Below are 17,644 nucleotides of genomic sequence, written 5' to 3' on the forward strand. Positions count from 1 at the left end.
TAAACATCACTTTTTATCATCTTTCTTCTGAGCACAAATCCAAAACACAGCCTCTTGCTAGCTATTATGAAGAAAGTTAACTCTGTCTCTGCTTAACCCAGGACACAAGCTCTATTGATTTTTTTTTTTAAATGGGTCATTTACATTTTATTTATAATAATGTCTTTTGCAATGTATTAACTTTATATTTGAGATCTTCTGGATTACCTTCCCCCCTATTCTGACATATATCTATGCATATTCACCATTCCCCTTTTCTTTTTTGTGTTGTTTCTGTCAGGACTTAACTGCCTATGTGATTTGCTTAGTATTTTTATTTTAGGGCAGATGCTTCAATATGAAGTAGTCACTGGAGCTTGAGCTTTGCTGATACGAATGAAAAGCAAGCTGCGAACAGCTATTCTTTTTCCCAGCCACTGCGACACCTCTACAGCACTGCTGTCGGAGCTGATTGTGTGACTTGGCTCTAATGCACTCCAGGCAATGTCAGCCCTGTTAAAAACATGAGAGCAGCCAGGCTGGGTCAGGTTAAAAGTCCATAGACCTGATTGCGTGACTTGGCTCTAATGCACTCCAGGCGATGTCAGCCCTGTTAAAAACATGAGAACAGCCAGGCTGGGTCAGGTTAAAAGTCCATCCAGCTCTGATCCTACTGTGGGTGATGAGTAGGGGATGCTTAGAGTAGTAAAACAAAGCAAATACAGTCCTTCTGATGTGTGTACTTGGAATTTACCAGTCTGTGCTAGAGGGATTTTGCCGTATCCACACTGTTGTGTTGGGTAGCCCTTGGTGGACTTTCTTGCCATTAATTTATCTGATTGCTTTTTGAGCCCTCTTATAGTCCTGACCTTCATCATCTCTTGTGGCAGTGAATCCTACAACTCTTATGTGTGGTATGTGAAAGCATAAACATATCCCCTGCGACCCTCACTCTGCTGTGATATAGCTCTTTGGTGACGGAATGGATTATTCACCACTTTCCCAGTTCATCATCATACTATTCAGGACTTTGTACACCTCTGTCATACCCCTGTGAGTTTTTTCATTTCCAGGCTAAGTTGCTAGTCATTCCTCGTACCAAATCTATTCCATTAAATCTGATTACCTTTGCTACATGTTCAATTATATTATTTGGTGGATGGGGCAGCCAGAGCAGCATATGCAGTATTGCAGCAGCATGTGCTGGAGTTGGCACAAAGTGAGGGTGGCAGCTTCTTATCATCAGGGTGGGGAGGTGGAAGGATGTGGGAAGGTGCCCAGTAAGAGCCTTTCAGCATCATTAAGCTGTTTTATCAGCTTAATTAACTCAGGAAACGGCATTTTTACCATTCAGCCCTTTTCCCCAAGTAGCACAAATCCTTGTGAAACTTCTTGGTAACTTTACTCCGCAATAATTACCAAAAACTTTGTCATTTGGTGCTATGTGAATGTGGTACGTTATGTCATTAGTTTTATTTACTTGTAGAACAGAGTTCTTTTATAGACAATGGAAATAATTATGAATTTGAATTAGATTTAGACAAATACTTGAAAAATGAGGTTACAAATACATGATCAAAGGTCATTCAAGAATGGAGCAGTTCAGTATTGTGTTTAAATCTCAAACATATTAAGTACCCTTTGAATTTACAGATTTTGTAAACAAACAGATATACAATATCTCTGATGTAAAATGTCCACAGTCTATTATCACTTATGCCACTGAAAAAGGGCATAAAGAGGGATGAAAGAACTTGCTTCTGTTCACAGAATAAAGTGGCAGTCATGTGCCAGGAAGGTGTGTATTTTCCATTGTGGAAAAATTGAGAAAGTTTGAAAGGTGGGAAGAGGTTAATATCAGTAAGGTATTACTGCTTTTCTGTGTCCCCCTTTGTCTCTTTTCAGTGGGTTTATTTACTTGGCTTAAGTAAGACCTTATTTCATTACAAATTTCAATTCCTCCAAGCATCCAGTTCTTTAAAGCAAGGGTTGAATTTAGCAAAATGTGTGCAATTGCAATTCTTCTGCAAATGTTAATAATAGCATTTATCCTGGAGAAATGGCCACTCAAAGGTGCAGGAGTGTCATGCTTCTGATAGGTCTTGGTAACTTTATCTTTACTTTTGCTCTACTCATTGAAATGTGGTTCAAAGTAAAAGTTGCACCTGAAAACATAGCTAGGAATATTTTTAAAGTTACATTGTGGTTTGAGGATGTCATGCCTTGAAATAAGGGAGGTAATCATGTTGGCTTGTTTAAGCCATCCTTTTTAAACATTTGATGCCTTGTTGAAGGGAATGCCCACTCCTAGGGACCAATGTTCTTGTTGCATCCCATGGAATTCTTCCATTGCTCCTGAGGTCAGGCATACCAACAAACCCGCCCGCAGTGCTTCAAAAGGATGGGATCAGACCCCTTCTAGCCCTGGGAATGGTGCTCATTGTATTGACTGGTCAGGAACACTATATACCTCCGTGTCATGGCTGAATCAGTGACCACCTGCTTTGTGCCCACCCTGGGCAATGCTGGGGGTGGGAAGTGCCCTGGACAACACCGGTATACAGACTAGACAGTTGTGCTCACCGGCCTTTGTGTATTCAACAGCTGATGTAAAGCTGAATGAACTCTGAGCCTTGGAAAAAGTAGGAAAAGAACTCCAAAGATCTCTCTGATGGGAATTATGCTGAGAGGGAATTTAGCAGTTTATGGTCTGTTTTTTTTACGGTTGTTTCAGAACTTCTGGCATAGTTGTTTTTGTGTGATCTGTAAGGCACTTGCATATAAGAAATGAGCAATGCAGAATAGCTGTGTAGGAGACAGATGTTTTGCACATACGCAAAAAGGGATTGCACAGTAAGGTCAGAAAGACAGTAGTCGTGCAAAAAACCAATTTCCAGGTGAATGTTTGTTTTCAGTGCTTTGGGAGAGACATTTACAGAAAGTTCATAGAATCTATTTTTTCAGAGTCCTTTTTGTTTCCTGCTCCTTTCCTGGCCATGCCCAGAGGATGCTTCCATGGAAGAGAGAGTGCTGTTTCACTTTGCCCCAGCCCACTCAGTGACTGCCACTACTTCCTTTTTTGACCAGTTCCAAGCAATCTTTCTCCCCGTGCGTGCTGATCACATAGTGGGCTCTTCTCCATCCTTCCAACATCTCATTTCAGACAACACTGCTATAGATGCATTCACTGACACTTGATTTTTTTTTAAATTTTAAATATCAGGCATATGAGAATGAATGTCTAAAAGCACTGGGTAAAAGTTAAAACTTTCTGCATTCAGCCATTGAATGGTTTTCCTTGAGCTGCTATTGCTACAAAGAACATTGCTTTTGGTCTCTTTCTGTAGTAATCCTACAGTGTTTGCAACTTGTTTTCCACCTTTTTTCTTCTTGATAAAAAGTGATATGAGTTCGTATGTTCGTGAAGTGCGTATAAAAGGTGGCTTTTCCTTTGTATGTATCACAAAGTGCCAGGCATTGAAAACCAAACCTCCCCTGATGACATGAATCAACAGTAGTTGGTCATCTATGAAAAAATGCCTCCCTTTTTTAGCCAGTGGTGTTTTATAAATTATGTTCTTTTAATGCACCACCACCTTGGACGAAATATGGGCCTTCAAACGCAGATGAAAGGCTTCAGTTCTGATAAATAAAATAAACAGACCTTTCTAACAAATCCAGTTGTACCATAATATGAAAAGAATAGCAGCAAAGGCTCCTGGCTTTAATTGAACTGAGTTGGGAAATATCAGTGGCTTTACCTGGTACTCTCATTTTTTAATTTACAATGGCTGTAAAATGTAAGCGGGCCTGAGTCTCATTTAAACTGTGGCTTGTCCTTCCTGTGGTCATTCGGATGCAGTGGAAGGGAACGGCGCCTTAATGGTGTGTGGATCAGCAGGACCAAATGTACATCTGTCAGCTGCCTTTCTTACCACACTGGCTTTACTCTGTTTAGATTGCAGATTCCTACCCTTGCTGTTATCTGTTCCTTTTGATAAACTCTGCAATGAGAGGAAATGGTTTTGTATCATTTTTGGGAGTCCTGTTTCCTATTGGAGATCTGAGACATGGCTTGTAGCACTAGGACCCTCAGGAACTTATTTTTCTGCATAGAAACTAGACCAGCATAATGAATACCCTCTGTGCAAATTCAATATTAGTTCTACACCTGAGGTCAAGCAGAAGTTAATGACCTTTTTTTACATACAGAAATCAGTTAGGAAACCAACATTACATTTCACACTTTTGTAATTTTAAAAGAAAAAAAATGCTGGAGTAATTTATATTAAATTGATTGAAACTATGAAGCATAAATATCTTGAATCCGAGTTTAGTGTCTGAGAGAAAACAGCGTCATTGTAACTTGTGCAGTAGTTCATTCCCCCAATTTACAAGCACTTTTATTCAATCCTATGCTTGCTGTGCTTTTTGAGATCAGAGGTGCTGAACAATGCTGTAAGCAGGAGTCTCTCTTTAATAATTTTTGCATTTTCTTTGTTACTTTAATTAGCTGATTTACTCAGCTGATTGCACAGCTGTCTGGGCAACACCCCCCCAGGGGCCTGCCAACTGTTTCAGAGTTATGTAGTGTATGTACTCAGTGAAGGGAAATCTGTACAATAATTTGCATATACATATGCAGAAATAGTGGGAAGGAATGAGAAAGCTCAAAGGCAATTTTTGTATTCCTAATAAAGGGAAACATGTTAAGGATGAGCTTAAAAAGCTTTCCCTTTTCAGTAATTTCTGACAAAAGATTACAGTTTCATGGTAAATAAGGAACTAATTCTCAGTTGGAGGGCTTTATTCCTGAGATTATCACTGTCTCTTACAGGCAGCTTTTGGGGATTTCAGAAGTATCCAGTACTTGTTGGTTTTCCCCTTTAACTTGGAAATAGGACATGGAAAATACAGGAGTATGCATGAGGACCTGGTCTGGCTTAAAATCTGAGGTTTGTAAAGCATTTACTTGCTGCTCATCTTCCTTTCCACCGCTCAGCGCTAGTGCCTTACATAAGTTAGAGGATCTGGCTTTTAGTTTCCCTAGTGATAGCAGTATGAGCTATTCATTTTTTTCCACTCTGATAAATTAATAAGCATCAGCAAACATTATAACACTGTCAAACAGCTCAGAGCTGCCATAGTAACCAGCCTCTCTAGAGCTCACTGTATACCCTCCACAAAGAATAACATGGGATACCATAAGCTTCTTTGTTCAAAATAACAATAAAGTTTTCAAAACTCATGGAATTAGCTTAGAATGATGTGATTTTAAAAAAATTGGGTTTTTTTTGCTGTTTGTTTCTGAAAAGCTACAGGCTAGCAACTTCCTGTGGAAAAAAACAGAAAAGAAACATGCCTCTCAAAAAATTTGGGATATAACAAGAATGCTAGAAGTTGTGAGCTTCCCAGCAGCTGACGATAAATCAACTGGTTCAGGCTGCTGGCAATTCAGAGAACTGGAGCCTTCCCCCAGGGAATATTCTTGCAGATTCCTGAGGTCTTTTCAACAGTGATGGTTTGACAGGGACAGAAAAACAGTCCATAACCATGCAGCAGGGATGAGACAGTGAAAATCTGTTGGCTTATCAAACAAACAAAGTTCTTCTGTTCAAAACTAGGCTCTTTACCACTTCCAAGGTGGCCTGTGCCTCCCATCTGTAGAGGGCATATAAGAGGCTTTTGCTTGCTGGCTAGAAAGAAAGAGATGCATATATAAATTTTGATCACACGTAGTGAAAGGATTGAAGTCTTATCAAGGGTAGAGTGGTTTGATGTTCTAAGTTGTTAGCAGGTTAAAGAACAACACTAAATAATAAATGAACATCCTCACATAAAATGAAGGAGCATCACTGAACACCTGAGGGATGTAGCCTAAGGGCTGACTGAGCTTTGTATGGTGAGCAGAGCTGCCTCTGGAGCAGCTGTGGGGACAGAGAACTCCTTCCTCCCCCACACCACACACAGGCTGTGCAGGTGAGCCTGGCAGTTCACCAGCACGCCGGGCTGTCTGTGCAGCTGGGCTGTTCTGGAGGCTATGCCTGAGGGGTTTGCCACATGCTAAGTCTTGGGAGCAGCCTAGGGCAGTGCAGATGTAAACTGTGTTTCCGCCAAGGGCAAAGTTAATGGGCTCCTGGCCCCCAAAAGGCAGGCAGTCCTGGTCCCACAGCTGGACTTCACAGAAAGCTCAAGAGCTGAAGCTGGAGCTGTGCGGCAGGGGGAGTCTGGCAGCAGCCCTGGTGTGCAGGGTGCCCTGTTGCTTGCCCTGCCTGCTGACTAGGGGCTCAGTTCTCAACCAGGTCTTCAAACTGAGCCAGGTTAAAGTAATCCTATTCAATGTACAAATCCTGAACGCTTCACGGTAGTACAGGGAGGGAATAATAAGTACGGGGAGCGTGGGACTGTCGCAGCGATGGGGAGCTAAGCTGGCTTTCTGTGGCCATGTGCGCGCCACCCAGAGTGAGCTGCCTATGGATGGACAGATGCCCCTGCCTGCTGTTCAGTAGCAAAATGGTTAACTGTGATGGCAGTCCTCTCTTAAGTATTTAAATAATTAGCTTTCGAAGTTAACACCCTATTAAGCCAAAGGGAGGAAGTTCACACCTCTCCTGGTGTTATTGTTCCAGTCTGGCTGGCTGCAGCAGCAGAATGACCATAGTGCCTTGGTTTGTGTTGTGAAGGTTATCTTTGCAGCCAGAAGGGGTAGAGAGAAGAAACTTCATTTATAGAAAAGGAAGAAAGAACAATAGAGCAAAGCCTCTGGGAAGATTGCAACACTGTGGGTTCCAGGAGTTGGTTTATGTGTGGATTTTTTTTTAACTGTCCTTTCCACTTTCATTTGGGTAAAAGAATCTGTTATTTTGAATAAGACAAAGTATTAAAAATGAAATAATGTATTATGTGACTTTTTAAAACCTTACTCATCAAATGTAATTAATTTACCTTCAAGTGTGGGGGTGTACAGCAGTGTTTCATGGAGGCACTGCTCTGTGGGTAACCCTGGCACCCTTGGCAGGATTCTTCCGTAGTCAGGAGAAGGTCCATAGTGCTGCAAGTGGCTGTTGTGACCCTCACTGCATGCCAGTCTGTCTAGCTAAGGTGAGCCCTTTAGCATGCCTGTGATGCTTCATGCTGCCGAGGAAGACAAATCCCTTCCAATGTCTTAACATCTACATTAAACCTTGTAGCATGGCAGTAAAAGTGGGGGAGCACTCTTGGTCGGTAATGGTGACACAAAGGATGTGCTCGGTTCCAGCGTGGGCAGTGGTTACATTCCCTTTCCCTTCACACTCTCATGTGATGGCTGATTCTGCTGAGGTAGCTAGTACAAAATTATTTACTTTTGTTTCTTATTTCCTAAAGTTCCAACATTAGTTTATAGAATAATCTGCAAGCAAAATCTCAGCTCTGGTCCACAGGGGCACAAGGAAGATCAGAGGATGGCCTTTGTGATCCTTAAGTGACAATAAAAAATAAAATCAACATTCTGAATTCGCTAGGCTACTTTGGAAATGGACATATTTGAACTGCACATTAGCAAGCTCATGCTCATTTGACACCATTTTCTTTCATTCATGGTGACCTCTCCTCCAAAGGACGAGAAATGCTGCAGATAGAAAAGGAAATTTGGCACCCTATGTTGGTTTGCATTTTTCTTCTATATCTTGTCTTGAGCCTGAACCCAAATATAACATTAAATAGATACATATAGATCAGGGTAAACCATCTTTGCCATTCCCTGGTATTGTTGCTTTGTGAGACGTGCTGGAGTATTCATATCACCGAGCAAAGCTGCATTTATGCTGGCAGAGAGGGAAGGGTTTGGCCCAGCTCCAAAGTTCACAACTTTTTTGTTATGTACGTGTTACAATTTTAGGGAACCATCCCAGAATCAACACTCGCCTGGGAAATACTTTCCCATCCCACCCTAACCTTCCGCTCACTTTTCCTATGGTTGAATTTGCAACGTCAAGCCTTTTTATTAAAAAAATAAAAGGCCAACTGACAGTAAGTGGGAAATTATCCTTGAATTCTTATATTTTATGATAGAACCTGTATTGCTCGCACAAGAGCCCACAAGGGCAGTTCCTTGGCCTATTCAAGGGGTGTCTGTGAGTTGTCACAGGGTTAGGAGACTCACAGTGTATAGAAATAAAGCAATTGGTTTGTTAGGTCTGTGTGTTGACCCCGTGAATATATATTTTGGAATGTTTTAAGAGATTCAAGTTTTTTCTGTATTTATAGACAAACATGTAGTAAACTTTTCATAGAGGAACCAAGAAAACGTAATGAAGTGTTGTTATTTGTCCATGTTGGCCACTTCAGCCTTCAAGGGACTATGTTGTGATTGAAAAAAATGTACAAGATGGTGTGATACCTTGAGTATTATTCCCTGGGTGTAGTGAAATGGTTCTGTTGTGGCTGGTTCTTATGGGTTTGGATAGCCAGAGAGGACACAGAAATCAAGTTTGTGATGAAAATCTCATGAAAAGAGGCCGACTGATCCCTCTCTCCCAAGAGGGCTACAGGAATGTCAGTGTGAGGTCTGGGATTTTTTAAATTTTTTTTTTGTACTTTAAGAAAATATTTATTGGTTCTTTTCTACATTCCTTACACCATGTAAACAACATTGAAGCCAAGGAGAGCTGGGTTTGGATTATGAACTTTTTCAGTTTTTTTACAGTTGAGTTGTGAAATTGCTGATAAAAACAGCTTTTTTTTTTTTTTTTTTTAAGCTGCACATCTAAACTGAGGTAGTTTTCTCATCGTCTTTATAACTGCTCACAGTAAAATTGTTCAACACCCAAGGATATATGGATCCATTTGGATTGTGCACATGCACCCTCAAAAAAATCCCTGTGTGCTAGATAAAAGATGTTACTCCCCTCAACCCTGGGTGTTTGCTGCTTATCACTGCCTCCCCTGTCAGACATCATCCCCTCGCTAATCTTCAGCCCAGCCAGGTTAGCAACGGCATGCTACTCCTTGAAGGTCCGCCTGGTCGCTTTGGTTAAAGGTGGTCTTGGGGTGCTTCTCCTGGCACTAGCCAGGGAAGGTGACACTTGTAAGAGAGGCCAGTGACAAGAAGCCAGTTGGCAGGCACTAACCTTCTTCCCCAGCACAGCTGTTTGCAGAGTGCCCATCTGCTCAGGCTTGTCAGAAAAGCTGGCTGGATCAATGTAAATCACTTAAACCTGGACCCATGGTCTTGGTACTAACAAGGTGCAACTCCTTTAAATGCCATGATTAATAGCCAGCATCTGAGGGCACATTTTGTCCATCAGTGGCTACAGCAAATTGATTTTTTGAGAAATCAGAAAACTGAGAGTTGGAGCAATGTTGTGTTTCTGCTAACACAACCACTGACATAACTGATTTGCAATTGCTCAAACATCCATTTTTTAGTGTTTGTTGCAATTGTTGCAATTGCCTTCTGGAATTGCAATGTTCCCATCTCATGCCAGTTGTTCTGAACAGTGTCCAGCAAATGGATGTCCTGAGTGCTTTGTGTCCCCTGCAGCGGCAGTGGTAGGATGGGGTCACACACACATGGGAGTGTGCAAGAGGATGAGGCAGCTCTTGGGGAGGAAGGCTGGGAGGTGGGTTATAAGGGAAGAGGCTGCACAGACCCTCCAGCCTGGTTGGACAGAGAAGGTTGCCTTGGGAAAACCTGATCTGAACTAGGAAAGCAGGGGCCACATGAGGCTGTTGAGGCTGTCACTCTGGTTACTGCTTCGTTGGCTTGTTACTTTTCCAACCTGGGGCAGAGATATGCCACAATGTCCCAAAACCATTTTGATTTTGCCTAACTTTAAATGCTGCTGGGATTTAAACCCCATTATTCATGCTTTCTGTTACAGCTGTAGATTGACCTTGTGCTTTCAGCATGTACCTTGAATTTCAGAGGTTGGCTGGTAAAATGTCAGCAAACCCACTAGTGAAGATTTATATCAGACCCCTGTTTTCCTGGATTTTAAAAGATCCCTGAACTGAATAAACTGTATTGACAAAATGACTTTTTTTCCCCTTTTATGATGATATTTTTGTTACTTTTTTTTTTTAATAGCATAACTGTGGGGGAAGAAAAAATAATTGTACCCTATATGGCATAGCAATATGAGCAGAAATCCTGCAGTAAAAAGAAAATAAACACATATGCTTTATTTTAGAGGTCAAGAACAGTCTAAAGTTAAGCTGCTGGATGCTGCCTAAAGGTTAGGCTGCTTTTTGCCTTCAGCAGACCTAGAGTACCTATGCAGGCACATGAAGCTAGACCTCCTGGCTGACGTTACATGTATTAGCTCAGCCGTGGTAACCTGGTTGTATGTCTAAAGATTCAGGCTGAGGGTTGAGGAGAGCTTAGGTAAAGGTGGCTGATGAAGGTAGTACTGTCACCTCTATAGCAGATCTGTTCATCAGTCAAATCCTGGGCTCCCTCAGCTCACAGACATAGTTTTAAGGCAAAACGGGACTGGTGACACTTGTCTTAAAAAACAATGCTGTGAGCTGTGGCAGTTCAGGTGCAGTCTGAGAACCAGCTCAGGTATCCAGGGGTGAAGGAGAGGGGAGGTGGACAGGAGGAAGCACACAAGCTGAACAGGGTTGTGGGTGGATGGATGGATTGGATGGATGGATGGATGGACAGGGGGGCCCATCCATCAAAGCCATGTGCCTGGAGTTGTTCAGGAAATGGAGTTGCCAGCTCTGCTGCTTCAAAGGTGCTTTTGTTGTCAGAACTGCTATGGCTATACTGGCAAATAATTTGATATGTACACAAGATTGATGATATTTGAGTATGATGCTCGGAAGTAAGCAAGTACGGTGTAAGGTAAAGTCACTTCACGTGTGTTTCATTGGGTCTGACCTTCCTAACCTGCCATGTGTCACATTTCAGAATGTCTGAGGGCTTAATGTCTTACCAAAATACAACAGGGGCTGTGTTGACTGGAAGGGTATCTTGGGCTATAGATAGCAGAGCTGCCCATAGATACAGATGTTTGCAATACAGAAGTCTGATGTGTCTCTTCAGAAATGGTCCTTGTTTCTTTAGCTTTGTAAACTGGTAACTCTGGTTTCAACCCTTCAGGAGATTACAAGTTTTATCCAAAACTTTTTTTTTTTAAAGTCTGGCAAAACTTGCTGGTGTTAAGCAATGTTAATCGAGCTAAGTTATTGATTTTTCTTATTGTGCCAGCAGCAAATAAGTTTCAATAGACCATCATCTGCTACCACTTATTTCTGGAGATGACTTCCATGGATAGTGGTGGTGTTTGTTAAGATTGAGATCACTTTGCATATAAAGAATTTTCCAAGTCTGAGATGAGGGATAAATCTGCTTATTTTGTTTAGTCTGAATTGATCTTCTGCCATATAATGAAAGTAAAGGGAGGTCTGATATTTTTATTCTTTATGAGTCACCAGGTCTTGTTATAATGTATGGAAAAGTGGAGTTTCCTTAAATGTCACCTTTTTATCAGGACTAACAGTAGCAGGAATCTAACTATATAGTACTGCATTTTATTGCCTGGGAAAAACAAGGTATACCTTATTTGGGTGTAATAAGGTATACCTTATTTAGGTATAATTAGGTATATCTTATTTAGGATTTGTCCAAACCCAATAAGGTATACCTTACAGGATTTGTGCAAAACCACTCAAGGAGTTAGCTAGAAAGCTAAACTTGGAACAAGGTTTCTTGCATAGCCATCCTATTTGATCCAAACCGGGCCATGCTGCTTTGCTGCTTCTTGTGATTTAAACCTGCTTGCTTCCAATACATTCCCTCTTTCTTATTTTAGCAATTCATCAAAATGAAGAAAACAGCAGTCAAGAAATAAGAGGACTAGAAGAGCTCAAGGATACTTCTGATGCTCAGGTAAATGTGTAAGATTAATGGTGTTTTGGGGACTTTTCCAGAGATACAAGTTGAAGGATCTGCTTTCAATAGCTCTGGGAAATGGATTTTCCTTGATGTTCTGTGCAGGGAGCCCATAGGAAGGAGAAAGTCTTCTGGATCTTGTCTTATGTGAGTAATTAGAATAAGATTTATGTTTGCTCTGGGAATTAATCCCATGATGTTGTAATCGGACAGCATTCTTCAACTATCTCACTGCTCTTTTTAGATAATATGCATAGCGTATACCAGATGTGAAAATAAAATGAGATGTGTTTTAGGAGGCAAGGGCATGTGACATTTTGATTGAACTTTAATCACTGTAAGTAGACACGCAATGAAATGAGGATACTTATTAGTTACTCAAGTGTAAGCAACAACCTTTTTGTTTCCTTCCTTAACTGCCCTCATTTGCAACCAAAGCATACTTCTAGGTATTGCTCAGAAGAAATTTAATTGCCTTTTAGAATATTTTATTGTGGAATTGCTTACCTTTTTAAATTCTGAATCTTTTTTTGATTAATCTCCGGTTCATTCAATCACTCAGTTCGTGCATTCAGACCGTGCAGGTAACTGTATTGCTCATTGTATTGGTACTGATTACTGCTTTTAAGTTCAAATTGATTTCTCTCAGTCTTGATTTGTTTTTTTTCCCTTCTGTTCCTCTTGAAAATCTGGTGCTTCCCACCAGTTGCCACCTTTTCTCCTTCCTGGATATGCAGCCTGCAGTTCCTGTCTCTAATTTATCTCCTAACATCTTGCCCGCAAAAAAAGCTGTGTGCAAGAAAGACAGGAGTTGTCTGTGAGCAAGCCTAGCTGAAAGGCTACAAGCCATGAAGCCAAGTTAGCAGTACCTGTGTCTTTCTAAAAGCAAGGGCTGTCTTGACTGCAGTGAGTTGCGGAGGGGCTGTAGGCAGCCCGGTAGCAGACCTGGGCCATGGCAGACACCTGGAGAGCGCAGGCGGAAGACTTGGGGACCATGTGGATATGCCTGCTGCGTCAGTGTGTAACTGGGATTTTCTAGCATTCTCTTCAGAGTAATGCTCGAGAAAGATGTTTGGGAGTGGCGTGCTCTTTCCTTAATTGAACACAATTTCAAATCTATTTAAAAAAAAAATAAGTGTAGTAGGTTCCCTAATGCGTGAAAATTTTGTTACCTGAATTTGATTCTTAATTCACATCTTCTAAAGCTCAGGTGTGCATTACAGAGCTGTAGGAAAGACCTGGGGGAAATACTGATATCACTACACAAAAAATCTGGTTTTCTGTTATTTTTTTTGTGTTTCATATGTGTTTGGCTCTACTTGATTGTTGCAGTTATTATTTTTTTTGAAAATGTTTGTTCACATTTACGTCAGATATGTGAAAAGAAAGACTACAACATGTGTAGTCAAAGCTCCTAAGTAGCTAGCTAATAATGTTACATGGACAGATTATAAAAACCCAAAAGAATTTATAATTGGGATATTGATTTGCTCAGCTTTTATTTGGTTGGAGACCAGCTTCTAAAGCTTGAAAGAATTTGAAACACATTTAAAATTAAACAATTATTAAGTTAACAAAAGTGGTCAAGTCCCCAACTGGGAGGAGAGCAGGAGTGTTAGTAAAGCAGCTGTTGCTCCAATTTGTTTGTCAGTGCCATAAAAACAGCATCCTGTGAACACCGAATAGAATTTGGTTTAAGGGTGTGAATTATTTTTTTTTTCCCTTTAGTGAGACCATGCATGCGACTGGAGCAAAGCAAACGCTCTTTCGAGGCAGTGGCATGTGGTTTTAAGTTGCTGGGTTGATCAAAGGTGATGCTTGTAATAATTATGTTGTTTTCATCAGACATGGAATGAGACAGAGGTGCAGTGGAAAAAACCCAAACCACTGCAAACATCTTCTTTTAGCAGGGTGGAATGGTGTGGTGCCTGCTCTAAACACTGCTCTGTGGGTCAGAGGCTTGACTTACATTGGAGTTAGTTGACAAAACTCATAGGAGTGTGGAAAAAATTAATTACAGGGATTTTAAAAAGTGAACATGCTGTAAGCAATGTAAATGATGTAAATAAAAAATCCCATCCTGTCTGCCTAAGGATGTCTTAGTTCACCTCCATGTCACTGCTGGAGTATTCATTTATGGCCTTTGCAGAGGGAGTATTTTCCAATGGATGTGCTGAAACAGAAATGTGTTGTAAGCATCTTTGCTTTTCCAGCCTCAGTAGTGACTAATTTACTTTCCTTCCCATTAAACTTTTTCATTTAATTTCAAATATTGCATAAACACCTTTAATTATAGTAATTTTGTGCCATGAATGGTAGTGAAGCCTTACTATAAAGCTCCTACGTTCTTTTATCATTCATTAAATTAAAGCCAGTTAAAATATGCAACTTTGTGATTTTTACCTTCACATAAGTTAGTACTTGTATGTCTGTTGGTGTTCAATCATAAATTAGAGGACTAAGCACCAACATCGGGCACATGGGATTTTGGAGGGTGTGCACCCACATGAAATACAAATTGAAATTGCACTATGTAAGTAGGGCAGCTTGCCTTTACCCTTTCACCTAACAGTTTCAAAAAAATTGAAAATTAAATTAATATTGACAAGTGAAAATGACTAGTAATAGGGGACTCTTAACAGTATCTTCCCAAACAGCTTTTAGAAGCTGTCATCAATTAATCAATTAGCTGACCTGGATGCTTTCTTTTAAGTATCAGAACTAAAAGTAAGAGATTCAGATTTTTCTTCTTAATTCTGAAAAAGCATGCTTAGCCTTTGTAATTCAAGTGCATTCTTTACTCCCAGAGCCAAGCATGTACATTTAACCTTAGCCATCCCAGAAATTTTCTGGTTGACCGTTTATTGTCTGGAAACCAAATAATTTTTTTTACCACATTCTCTGCTATTCTTTAAATTGAAAAATAGTTGGGGAGGAAGGTACATGTTAAAATGTCAGATTTCTTTTTGGTGGTTATTTGAAACAGGACAATATGATTCTTGAATGAAAATGCCAATTTGAATACATCATCATTTGTGGCGGGGTAATAGGCTTGTATATAGAGCTACTTTTTCCCTAGGGTGTGCATCCATGCTGAAAGCAATAATATGCTCTATCTGGACATAGGCAGAGGGCAAGAGGTGAAAGAGAGCAAGGCCCATGTGTTCCGAAAGTTGTCTTTCTCTGGGATGTTTCTTCCACTTGAACATACTGAAGTGACTTTGTCCCCCAAAGTGAAATCCCTCTCCCTCATCTTAAAAAAAAAAAAAGGGTTTTAACCATTGGGCTTTGCTTCATACACTGAAGATCAAAACCTATTTGTTCAGCAGAATGAATGCTGCATTTCTGTCCATGTCCAGCTGACATTTGAAGTACAGGGACTTGTAACCATCTGTGCCACTTGTATGTCATGGTCTGACTTGTCTGGGCAGAACATGAAGGTGTGAAAAGTGTCTCCACAGTAGTAAGATCCCAGATTCAGAGAGACTGTAAATCTTTACCGTCCCAAAGCCCTAATAGGCTGTAACACTTTGAGTTGTCCTTAGCCTACGAGCCTAGGGGGATTACAGCATACAGATGTTATGCTCTCTGCTAGAAGCATCCTGAAGCCATGAAATAAGCAGGTTTGGCTCTAGCTGATGTCCCCAAGCCATCTAGGCATTGTGAAGTGCAGACGTCTGACCACAGCCAAGTCTGTGACAGTTGACTAGGTTCCTTGTGTAAGTGAATGGAGAAAAAGGGAAACAACTCATCTAACCATTTTTAACTGGTTCAATATATTCTTCCGCATTTGATAAAATCAGTCTCACTCCTGACCTGCAGGTGATAACATGTCAGAACTGGCTAATAAATCCATGTCCTCAATTGAGAAGATCAGGAGCTAATCTCATAGCAAGTGTAAGGATCTTCATGTTAAGTGCTGAAATTCTTTATTTTATGGGTGGATTTCTGACCTTTAAACCAGTGCTTCAGTTCCTTATGTGGGAAAGCTGGGTGCCTCAGGAGGCTGGGGAGGAGAAGGCACAGGCCAGGCAAAGCACAGGACGTATCTGAAATTCTCTCCTCTCCAGAGCACAAGTGCCTTCATCCAGACTGGAGGAATGTAGGCATGTAAAAACTTCTTTCAAATAAGTCGATAAGATTGGCTCTCTGGATTTGGTCACGGAACCTCTTTTTTCCCATCGACATTAAAGCATTTACTCAGAAAGTGGATTTGTTTTCCTCCTCAGCTGAAGAAATCTTAACCCACATTTCCCTCTTCCTTGGAGAAACCACTAACTGTAGGATGGTTTGGGTGGGCACTCATGCCTTCAGCTGTCCTGGACAGGAGTTTCTCAAGGGCAAAGGAATAGAGTCTGCCTGGCACTGCAGGTTGGTGGTCAGGGCATTGCTGGCTTTTGGTCACAACTCATAAGATGTTTAATGGATTTTGGAGTAGATTGCAATTCTGTTAAACTCAGGATGAAGAGTAGAAAGAAAACAGTGGAGGAAGCGGGGAAAAAGGTTTATTTGTAGATTGCCTTTAAAGTCGTATAGGAATACCATAGCCATGCTACATGCCTGCCCTTCCCAAGGCATACACTGTTCCCATCAGGAAACATCTGGGCTAATAAAAGCCGTGCGGTATCATTGAGACAGGTCTCGGTTACGCAGAGGCAGAGGCTATATCCATGAACAAATCATGGACAGTGATATTAGCCACTGACTTTGCAGGGAGCAATTTAGCCCTCATCTTAACTTTGTGATGGGTCTGGTATGCCTGTGTGAATCTGGCTTTATATATATGACATTTTTATAAAACAACCAGTGCTGAGTATTTTGATGAAACACTGTTGGCATAGCTTGAATAACAGGCAGAATATTAGCAAAAAAAAAAAAAATAGTTTTAACATAGTTTTTAAAGCAAATCTAATTTTCTTTCCAAAACAAAATCAGGAGATATTGATTTGTTATTTACAGAATAAACAAACATGGCACAACTGTCTTTTAACTCTTGTGTATGTGAAAAATGGTTGGAGCTGGAGCAGGGGGAGTTGTAGCCTGTTATTTTTAGGAGTGCCTTGTGCTGCGCTTCATTCTTTTTCCAGGGCTGTTCCTGGCTAACTTTCCCATGAGTTTTTAACCTCTTGCTCTTGTTCTCTTATGTAACAGGAAACAGGCTAACAGGAACAAATAAAACACAGCGTATCTGATAGTCACACGCAGAGCAGCGGTTCATTTAGTTAGCCCTGCCTTCGTTCCTCCAGAGTAGATAGATTTGGACCTTCGGATGTGCCTCAGCTCCTGTCCAGTTGTTTCCCAGGAAGCAGCAACTTGTTTGTGTTCAGCAAGCGGCACCAAAGTACCACAAATATGAGAAAACAGATGTGTTTCTTATAAGGTTGAAATCTGTGGCAGTGTCATGTCCTGGGATTGTGGATTTAAGTATCTGTTTGCTCTTTCTCCCACCCTTAAGGCAGGGGTTTTGTGCAAGCTTCAGGGAAGAGATGACATCGGACGGATTGAGCTGGTCCAGAAGCTGGCGAGGGAAAACTGCCAGTTTTTGCAGGCGGATAGAAAGCAACTGGAGAAGACAGACCAAGTAAGACATTCTTGTTTGGCTTTTTTGTTTCTTTCTGGCAGGGAAGGGAGATTTAGGTCACAAAACTGAAATAGCAAAGCCGATGGTCAGAATCCAGGGCACACATTAGTCATGGAGCTGTAGCTGCTCTCCTCTGGCATTTATGTTTCTCTGAAGTGTGTTCAGTTCAATAATTGTCAACACACTTAAATTATTATGTTGTC

The 17,644-nt window shown here is 41.0% G+C and overlaps 1 protein-coding gene across 1 annotated transcript in view; it reads left to right on the top strand.

Annotated features, from left to right (window-relative positions):
• Positions 1-17,441, top strand: part of LOC104466124 (rap guanine nucleotide exchange factor 5-like) — a gene marked incomplete at its 3' end in the record, with an annotated part of 37,008 nt that extends 19,567 nt beyond the window's left edge. Inside the window, exons 7-8 of the mRNA XM_010079454.1 lie at positions 11,781-11,857; positions 17,316-17,441. Coding sequence (XP_010077756.1) covers positions 11,781-11,857; positions 17,316-17,441 — 203 coding nt within the window. The remainder of the gene's footprint in view (positions 1-11,780; positions 11,858-17,315) is intronic.
• Positions 17,442-17,644: the final 203 nt, after the last annotated feature.

The sequence above is a fragment of the Pterocles gutturalis genome, unplaced genomic scaffold (genome assembly GCF_000699245.1).
Source record: "Pterocles gutturalis isolate BGI_N339 unplaced genomic scaffold, ASM69924v1 scaffold5449, whole genome shotgun sequence".
In the NCBI taxonomy this organism is placed as follows: Eukaryota; Metazoa; Chordata; class Aves; order Pterocliformes; family Pteroclidae; genus Pterocles; species Pterocles gutturalis.